Raw genomic sequence first — 10,064 nt, 5'->3', positions numbered from 1 at the left:
ATCGTGGTGCGGTACGGTGCAGTGCGGTGCGGTGCGGTAAGCGGTCCCGAACGAAAAAACAAAAAAAACTCACGCACCGGGATCGAGCCTGCGACCGCGGTTCCCATTCAGTGTCGGAGCTAGCGCACACCACAAGCGGTGAGCGCCGATGCTCCGGGGCGCATTGCGCGGGTCCAGGTGTGGTGCAGTGCGATGCACTGCCACACGCAGTGTGGCGCGGTGCGGTGCAACGCGGTGCAGTGCGGTGCGGCGCGGACACCGAAGCGGTGCACGGCGATGCTCAGGGGCGCATTGCGCGGGCCCAGGCGTGGAGCAGTGCAGTCCGGGACGACGCGGTGTGCAGTGCACGGTCCAGAACGAAAAGAAATGAACAATAAACGACGACGACGCGAAAAACGAACCACGCGACGACGAAGGCAGCGCTCCCGAACGAAAAATATAAGAAAGCGGGCGCCGGGCGACGAAGCCAGCGAGCCGCAACGTAAACGTAAAAAAAATGACACAACGACGCGCCGGCGCCGGGGTCGAACCGGCGACCCGGGCTCCCACTCGACGTCGGAGCTAGCGCGCCCGACGAAGGGCGCACGGCCATGCTACGACGCGCGTTGCACGGGCCCAGGTGTGGCACGGTGCGGTGCAGTCCGTAGCGCACGAACGCAGGAAGACGTACGGCTTGCGGTGCGGTGCGCTGCATAACGAAAAGAAAAAAAACGACAACGACGGGAAGCGACCGGCGAGGTGGACTCCCGCGGCGACGAAGCTAGCGCTCCCGAACGAAAAACACAAAAGAAAGACGCGCGGGCGCCGGGATCGAGCCGGCGACCGCGGCCCCCACACAGCGACAGAGCCAGCGCGCACCACGAAGCGGTGCGCGGCGATGCTCCGGAGCGCATTGCGCGGGCCCAGGTGTGGTGCGGTGCGATGCGGTGTGATGCGGCACGGTGCGGTGCGGTGCGAAAAAACGAAAAAAAGCGACGACGACGGGACGCGAACCGGCGACCGCGGCTCCCACACGGCGACGGAGCTAGCGAAAACGACGCAGCTCCGAAACCGCGCACGACACGGCGAAAAAGGGCGACTCTCCAGAAATTCCGAACAGACACGCGGACGCCCCCCGCAGCCTAAGGTCTCCGTCCCGACGACGGAACGACTAAACGTCGTCCGTCTAACGTCGGGACTACGACGCGCACTCCCCGGGCCCAGGTGTGGCACGGTGCGGTGCAGTCCGTAGCGCACGAACGCAGGAAGACGTACGGCTTGCGGTGCCGTGCGCTGCATAACGAAAAGAAAAAAAACGACAACGACGGGAAGCGACCGGCGAGGTGGACTCCCGCGGCGACGAAGCTAGCGCTCCCGAACGAAAAACACAAAAGAAAGACGCGCGGGCGCCGGGATCGAGCCGGCGACCGCGGCCCCCACACAGCGACAGAGCCAGCGCGCACCACGAAGCGGTGCGCGGCGATGCTCCGGAGCGCATTGCGCGGGCCCAGGTGTGGTGCGGTGCGATGCGGTGTGATGCGGCACGGTGCGGTGCGGTGCGAAAAAACGAAAAAAAGCGACGACGACGGGACGCGAACCGGCGACCGCGGCTCCCACACGGCGACGGAGCTAGCGAAAACGACGCAGCTCCGAAACCGCGCACGACACGGCGAAAAAGGGCGACTCTCCAGAAATTCCGAACAGACACGCGGACGCCCCCCGCAGCCTAAGGTCTCCGTCCCGACGACGGAACGACTAAACGTCGTCCGTCTAACGTCGGGACTACGACGACGGACACCCCCCGCAGCCTAAGGTCTCCGTCCCGACGACGGAACGACTAAACGTCGTCCGTCTAACGTCGGGACTACGACTACGGACGCCCCCCGCAGCCTAAGGTCTCCGTCCCGACGACGGAACGACTAAACGTCGTCCGTCTAACGTCGGGACTACGACGACTGCAGAGATTGATTTCGACGTCTTCCAGTTCATTGATGTACCTTTTCCACCCTCACCCCCACCTCGACCACCTAACAGTCCTGGTGTCATAGAATCACCCAGCCCGCCACCTCGCCCGCCTCGCCCGCCTCGCCCACCCCCCAGCCCACCCATGACTGTCGCTGCTCTGGCAGCTGCAACCGGTGCTACTATCGTCCAGAAACCCTTTGGTCCACCAGAGCCTCCGCTTGCGCCACCGGATCCTCCCCCACTAACACCTCAGCCCCCAAAACCACCAAGGCCACCTCCAAGTCCTCCATTACCAACACCATCACCCCCAGTGCCTTCTCCTCCATCACCACCGCCAGCCCCTATGGCTTCTCCACCTCCGCCCCCACGGCCATCTCCCCCACCACCGCCACCTCCTCAAACATTTAGGCCGCCGAGCCCTGTGCACAACCCTACAATCAGCCCACCTCCACAGATACCTCTCACTCCATTGCCCACATCATCTAGGCCATCGCCTCCACCCCATGCTCCAGGCCTTCAACCCTCACCACAATTGACTAATCCGCCACCATCTGCTGCTCCCCCCATTGTTTCGCCTCCTCCTTCCCCAACACCTCCCTCCCCATCCCCTTCCTCCTTACCCTCATCTAAACCACCATCTCCATTACCTTCTCCATTCCCTGGTACATTTTCACCTTTATGGCCATCACCACAATTTGCACCGGCCCCGCTGCGTCCTAAGCCCCCCAAGCCCCCTCCTACACTGAGCCCGGTGCCTCCACTACAGCCACCATCACCATCAGCATCACCAAGGGTTCTCCCGCCACCACCGCCAGACCACCCGCCCCTGCCACCGCCTCCTCGGCGCCGTACAGTATCACCGTCCCCGCCGCCACCATCACCACCGCCCGGATTACCACCGCCACAACCGAGCCCAGCTCCTCCCCTGCTGCCGCCTGTCCGCCAAACCCTGCCACCACCACCCCGCCGCCGTACATCACCACCACCACCGCTGCCATTCCCATCATTACCACCACGACCACTGCCTCTTTCACCCGCACCACCACCTGCTCCTACGACGATTATATGGGCAACAGATGCTGTAACAGCAGATGTAAGCTATTACATGAAGTCTCAAGCGTGTCGATGTTGTAGGTGTAGATGCCATACATAGCTCGTTCAGTTAGGAAGAAGTAATGGTTCATCATGGTTATGCAGATTTTTGTATGCCGGTCGCGACGTTATTATCACAGCATCCATGTCATCCATTTGTCCCCTTTATATGCCACGCCCACTGTTGCATGTATTGTGTTTTTCCTGCTCTTTCCGTGTGTAAGCAGGCCCCCGATCAGGCAAAGAAGGTGGTGGGTCCTCCAAGAAGTGCGGTGCTTCAAATTACCAAATGCACCCGGCCTGCCGCACTCCTTGCCTGGGCGCCGGCATCACGCAAGGTACATACTGACCTGGTTTCACCGTCCACTAGTAGTATTACTTTGCAGACCAGCCATGACAGCATACCAATTCATGATTCCGGTAAAGATACCAACTGATGTACGGAATTCGCCTCCAAACGAAGCCTGCTGCTTCTGCAAGCAACATATGCACACGCTCACAGGTAGCCGTGCGTCTGCTTGCCCTTGCTTGATAGCTAGCTAATGATTGGTACATCATACCTACGGATATATCTGCTGCCGCTGCTGGGATCATGTACACAAATTACAGCACGGCCAGTTACATTTCGCTTGGATTAGCACATGGGGCTCTTGCAAGGTTGAGTACCTGGCAGCAGCAGCCAGCCCTAACAGAAGAGGACACTGTGGCTGAGATCCACAGTCCAATCTGCAACCCCTGCTGTTCACAGCTAACCTCCATTGCACTGGCCTGCAGGCCTCCCAGCGGCTGTTGCAGGTGACCTTTCCAGCCACCAGTGCCTCCCAGGTCCGGGCAGTGGGGTTATTCCTGCTCAACCGGGGAGTCCTGGACCCGCTGATAACGAGTGTCAAGCTGCTGCTGTCAGGCGGAGGATCTGGCAGCACGGTGGGTGCTGAAGGTTTGCGTGCATGTGTCGGCTGCTGCTGGCTATCCATTAGGTGCATAAATGTGTGTGCACATCAAGGGTGTCGCCTCTCCGACCTGTATGTTTGTTCGAATACCTACTTCCCTCCCTGAATGCAACAAGTCTATTGACATATATATGTATATATGATTTATCACTCCTTGCATGCCCCAGGCTACAGTAGTCGTGCCTATCTTTGAGGCCTCCAAGGACACCTCTCCAACGTACACCTGCCCCGGCATGACTAACTTCACTGTCAGCTCCTCGGTAGCAGCCTCACGTGCGGGGCTGAGCTCCCCGGACTTCCTCAGCCGATCAGTGCTGGGGGTCTGGCTGGAGTTCAACAGTGAAGCAGTGTTGGCGGTGACAGACCTGCCCTTTGTGGCCGCAGTCGGAATGACTGTAGTACTAAGTTAGCCATCATCGTTGGCAAAAAAACCACCTTGCATATCTGCAACCAAGCATTGGCTCCATGGCGTCGCTTAGTGTGCAAGCTTAAGGGGATATCGTCTGCTGGATAGCCGCTGTGTGTTCATGCCAGCTGTACCTGCCTGCGTGGATGTAAGCATAACTTTGCACATTGCAAGCACGGTGCAAACACGATGATGTGCACATACGTATTACACATACTACTTTATTAAATGCAAACTACGCAAGCACACCGTTGTTACATTCGCGCGTGATGATGAAGCTAGCTCAGTGAAGAGCTTTGGGAAGGCTCCTGATGAAGTAGATAAGACATAGATAACCAGAGGTGTCGTACTTAGGAAGGCACATAGAAGCAAAAAGGCATAAAATGAATGCCAGAATCCTAGACTTCCGCTGGCCGCCTGCTGTATTTGCTCGTGCAGCATCATCAACGGTAGTTAGTATAGGCTTCCTTTATGTTCAAGTGGACTATGAGTGCAGACCTGGTGCTCACCACTGTATGCGCTTCCCTATGCAACCCTGCTGGCGATGTGCCTGGTGCAGGACCGTTGTTACCTAGCGCCTACACTCATTATTACATATAGCCAAGGCCTCCCTATCTGATAGCTGTCCAATTGGACTTGTTGCAATAAGTCGTTACACTTTGAATTCCGGTATCTTATGTGGCGTCATCTTTATTGTCACGCCAAAACATCTGAAGCACACAAGTTATGTGCCATGACCGAGTTAGTCGCTATCTGCAGGTGGTTATGCCAACCGAAGGTATTTGGATGAGTCGCGTCTTGATTCAGTTGAGACTTAGAGCACTGGATGACTGGTGTATAAGGCGCTTTCCGTTGTGGTTTGAGGATGTTCAGTTGTTGTTCATCTATCATTAGTCGGATGAACGCTACACATCCAGGATAGGGCCTCATGCGATAAGGCCGGGCACGGATCAGTTGATCCCTCGCCATAAGTGTGAGTGCTAAGATGCCAAACGTTTGTCGTTTGGCTCTCGAAGCAACTCTTTGTGAGCGTATTGACCAACATTATTAAGAGTAGTATCATCAGAGGTGGGCAGCTAAGCCCGATTTGTGTAACAAGCCTGCGAGCATACTCAACCTCGTGATGCACATTCACCATCAGAGCAGAATTATCAGAGGATCCATACGGCATTTCTCAAGGTCCGCCCTTAGTGCTGTTACCGTCACGGTTGACAGGGATCCGTCCCCAGCCCGTCCTCGCCTGCCATGATGTTATATCTAACCAAACCACAACTGGATGGTGGCGTTGGAAGACACCGATTTGAAGAGTTTCGTCCGCTTAAATAGCGGGGGATGCAGCCATCCCATGAACCATACAGCCAGTTCCGAAATGGCGCGGTCCAGTCCCGGAATGGCATACCGTTGATCCATGCTTCCAATCGATGACGGGGCTCCGCGAGCCAGGGACCAGCATCCCAGTCGTAGCCTGTGCTACGACCCCCGCCCATACTTCTGCAAGTATGGACTTCCGCCTGAGGCGGCGTTTACTTGTAGGCATCCATGACAGCTTCCCGCTCGCCGTCTGACCCAAAGGTCGGAGCCATAAAGACCTGCCCCTTGCAGTCGCCTCCTCCATCACCTCCTCCATACCTTCCCCCCTCACTCCCACCACCTTTCCCACAACCTCCCTCCCCACCTCCTCCTTCCTCACACCCTTCCTCCCCTCCTGCACCATCCCCTAGCACACCACCCCTGTTACCCACTTCACCTTCTCCACTTCGTGATATATTTTCACCATCACCAGGACTGGCATCACCCCCGCTGCGTCCCAAGCGGCCCAAGCTTTCCTCAATGCCTCCACTACCGCCACCATCACCACCACCAAGGGTGCTCCCACCCCCGCTGCCAGCCCACCAACCCCCTCGGCGCTGTACATCACTACCGCCACCACCGCTGGTCTTGAATTCAGCCCGGCTGCCACTGCCGCCAGTCCCTATTTCTCCACCACCTTACCTCCCTCCTACAACAGTTATTTGGGCAACCAACGCCACAACTGCGGATGTAAGCACGATGTCACCACAGAATCACGACCGCCCTGTTTGTCACTGCATGCATGCCATCCTTATATGTATAAGTCACATAGTAGTGCGGCACACCTAGCATCGACATATAAAACCCACTAAATTATCATCCCAGTACCTCGGGAGGCTCTTTTAGGCGCAGCTTCGACAAATGGTATGGGACTTTGGATAACGTATATACATATTTAGGTTCAAGGTGCCGGTTCAACCTCCTCTACATGTTAGACATTATTACACATAATTGCAGCAGGGGATGGCTAGGTCACCATCATGACGATTCTTGGCACGGTCTGATTGTCAGAATGTAAAGAGTAGCTTTTGCTGATTGTGACGACTCTGCACGTGAAAACCAAAGGGCGCATGACATGGGCATGACGTGGTGTGAGTTAGGGCCCTGCTGCTGCCGAAAGTAGGTGGTCTGCGGATAAAAGGCCAATAATAATGTGGCCATAAGGGCCCGAGGTAGAGGAAGGTATTAATCTAGTAGCTGTTATACTTACATTAGTGGGTATGAAGCCATTATGCGTGTTAAGCACCCTGCCAACGTCTTGAGAGCCGTTTCCAGCGGCCAGCTATTACAGCAAATCCCATCCATACTTTTCTCTGCCCTGCCTGCCTGCCCGCCGGCCGGCCAGCCGGCCGACTGGCAACGCATGTGCATGTATGTTAATGATAAAGCAGAACCCTGAGCAAGCCAAGAAGGTGGTGGGTCCGCCCAACACTGCAGTGCTCGGAATCACCGAGTGCACCTGACCCACTGCATCCTTGGCATGGGTGCCAGCATCACGCAAGGTGGGTATCTACTCATCAAAGGGCTCTACCTACCTAATGTACATACATGAACGCAACAGGGGTAAACACTGAGCTGATTTCCATCATATCTGGCATAATTAATGAATGGTGTTTGTTGGTAAGGACTTGTTGCACAGACCGTGTTTGAAGATAACAGTTCCACCCACGGTCTATCCACGTGCACGGCCTATCCACGGTGCCAAGACGGTCTATCCATGTGGCCACGGACAAGTTGTGCAGCAAGTTGCGCTGCAGGAGTGAGCCCCCGTGTCCCGGCTCTTATAACAGCCAACTACCTCGTAGGTAGTTGGGCCCCCACTAGGTGTAACACCAGGCAAACAGTACAGGGAGATGCCAAGGGAGCTGAACCCTTCTTACACTGGGTAGTTGGGCCCCCACCACCAATCTAATTAGAACTAATGATCTAATGAGATTGAGATGAGATGATTTTTCTTTTTAAACCTTTGGGCTAGCTAACCTACTGCTGACGTCTGGTGTCTCTTCCTAGTAGTGCGGTGAAGGTCCAGGGCTTGGTTAACCAGGAACGTTCCTGGTTCAGGAGCGCGATGTGGTGTCTCATTGATTAACTGAATTGGGACAGAGACCATCCGCATTTTTGGTGACTGATAGGAGGCCCTAATTTATGGATTCTGGGAGCCTTCCATAACATCATTTCATATTCTTGTGGAAGAATCAGGAAAAGGATGTGTCATTTCATGGAAGAAATGAGGCCTAAGTCTATGGAAAAGGAATTCGAAGCCATATTTTATGGAAGTTTGAGCCCCCTTTTTCCCAGAGCGATCTAACTTGAGATGATGGCTGACTCGTGCATGAGATGCGTGATTGCCGTAGCAGTTGAAGCTCTTACCGCCTAGGTGATGATGGCTGAACCAAGCGCTTGTGGCACAAGCCAGCCAGCTGCCGTCGAGGAAGGAAAACACCACCAAAGAGTCCAGAGCGGAGACAGGCACACGTACATGGTGTGCATGGTGGCAAGAAATTGACACCAAAGGCATATTACAAGAAGCCCGAGGGCCTTCAGTTAAAAGAAGCAAGCACCCTGGTGAACGGTGTACAGGAGCATGTTCAATATCCTGCTGGGGGGCAACTTTGTCAAAATTCAATGTGTGTGCTGCGCAGCTGCAGCAAGCTTGCTCCACACCCGCCTGCCTGCAGGCCTCCCAGCGGCTGTTGCAGGTGACCTTTCCAGCCACCAGTGCCTCCCAGGTCCGGGCAGTGGGGTTATTCCTGCTCAACCGGGGAGTCCTGGACCCGCTGATAACGAGTGTCAAGCTGCTGCTGTCAGGCGGAGGATCTGGCAGCACAGTGGGTGCTGAAGGTTTGCGTGCATGTGTCGGCTGCTGCTGGCTATCCATTAGGTGCATAAATGTGTGTGCACATCAAGGGTGTCGCCTCTCCGACCTGTATGTTTGTTCGAATACCTACTCCCCTCCCTGAATGCAACAAGTCTATTGACATATATATGTATATATGATTTATCACTCCTTGCATGCCCCAGGCTACAGTAGTCGTGCCTATCTTTGAGGCCTCCAAGGACACCTCTCCAACGTACACCTGCCCCGGCATGACTAACTTCACAGTCAGCTCCTCGGTAGCAGCCTCACGTGCGGGGCTGAGCTCCCCGGACTTCCTCAGCCGATCAGTGCTGGGGGTCTGGCTGGAGTTCAACAGTGAAGCAGTGTTGGCGGTGGCAGATCTGTGGTCTAGACCTACCCTTTGTGGCCGCAGTCGGATTAGCCACCATTGTTGGCAACTAATAACATGCACTAACTCTATATACCTGCATTTCTTTAAGCGAGCGAAACTGTTTGCAAGCTGCTTGCCAGCCTTGGCTTGTTCATCATCTGCCTGGCGGGAAACAGCTAAAGGGGAGGCAGGGATGCACACAGTCACATAGTCAAGATGTGCATGCATATATGCATATATATACGTGCTTATAGATACACGTATATCATGCTAGATATCTAGCATCGATGCTCTGAGAAAAGGTACAGGAGGTGTCCATGGTGATTAATGTGAATGAGAAAGTGGGAGGAGAGTTTGAGTCTAAGCTTAAGCAAGGAATGAAGCAAGGGTGCCCTTTATCTACGGAGCTGTTTGGACTCTTCATTGAGACGTTAGCTGATCTGATTGATACTCGTGACATTGTGGAAGCTGGAGTACGTAAGCATGACACACCACATGTGGACAGCAAGCGCGTCTCCGGATCCATACTGCTGTACGCGGTTCAGGAGTTAATTCCCCTTTTTTGGGCGGGGCCCCAGCGCGAAGCGCCCAGGGGGGCCCCGACCTGTAGGATTGCCCATGTCCGTGTGTGTGTGTGTGTGTGTGTGTGTGTGTAACGGACCAAACATAATATCTCGCCTGGCTGAAACGCGTTATAGGTACTATACAGCATTCTCTATTGCAAGGTATCTCGCATGTAGCTAAGAAAGACCGTATGAGCACAAACAAGTTTAGCTGCCTCCATTCACCGACCTCAAAAGTCACATCAACGCCTCTCGCGCTAAATTTCATCCCGAAAGCTGCCGCGTATCTTACAATGGAATTCTGAGATGACGGCGTATGATAACTCGAACACCCAGCTTGTGTTACCATTTGCCGGCATGGGCAATCCGACTTGCCACCAGCAGGCCAACATAATTTGCTTTCATTTCTCTATGAAATACACAAGCTGCTTGTTTGTACATTTACTTTGGCCAATGCACGGGGCCTCCGAAGAGTTGCACTCTGCCGCTCTTACTTATCTGTTTAGTTATTACAAAGCCATGCGGCAGTGGGGTGCTTTCCTGTAGCCGC

General features: G+C 54.9%; 2 protein-coding genes across 2 annotated transcripts in view; both read left to right on the top strand.

Annotated features, from left to right (window-relative positions):
* The window catches only part of VOLCADRAFT_87683 (uncharacterized protein), a gene marked incomplete at both ends in the record, with an annotated part of 6,588 nt that extends 2,192 nt beyond the window's left edge, over positions 1-4,396 (top strand). Inside the window, 7 exons of the mRNA XM_002947453.1 lie at positions 620-678; positions 840-906; positions 1,204-1,451; positions 2,080-3,037; positions 3,264-3,374; positions 3,811-3,960; positions 4,154-4,396. Coding sequence (XP_002947499.1) covers positions 620-678; positions 840-906; positions 1,204-1,451; positions 2,080-3,037; positions 3,264-3,374; positions 3,811-3,960; positions 4,154-4,396 — 1,836 coding nt within the window. The remainder of the gene's footprint in view (positions 1-619; positions 679-839; positions 907-1,203; positions 1,452-2,079; positions 3,038-3,263; positions 3,375-3,810; positions 3,961-4,153) is intronic.
* Positions 4,397-7,115: 2,719 nt separating this feature from the next.
* VOLCADRAFT_87682 (uncharacterized protein) lies at positions 7,116-9,022 on the top strand (the record flags this gene model as incomplete). The annotated part of the gene is made up of 4 exons (XM_002947452.1): positions 7,116-7,157; positions 8,421-8,570; positions 8,764-8,935; positions 8,994-9,022. The coding sequence occupies 4 exons, from the start codon at positions 7,116-7,118 to the stop codon at positions 9,020-9,022; spliced, it is 393 nt and encodes a 130-aa protein (XP_002947498.1).
* Between the last annotated feature and the right edge of the window lie 1,042 nt (positions 9,023-10,064).

This window comes from Volvox carteri, assembly GCF_000143455.1.
Source record: "Volvox carteri f. nagariensis unplaced genomic scaffold VOLCAscaffold_6, whole genome shotgun sequence".
Taxonomy (NCBI): domain Eukaryota; kingdom Viridiplantae; phylum Chlorophyta; class Chlorophyceae; order Chlamydomonadales; family Volvocaceae; genus Volvox; species Volvox carteri.
This window is presented reverse-complemented; position numbering and strand designations above follow the sequence as displayed.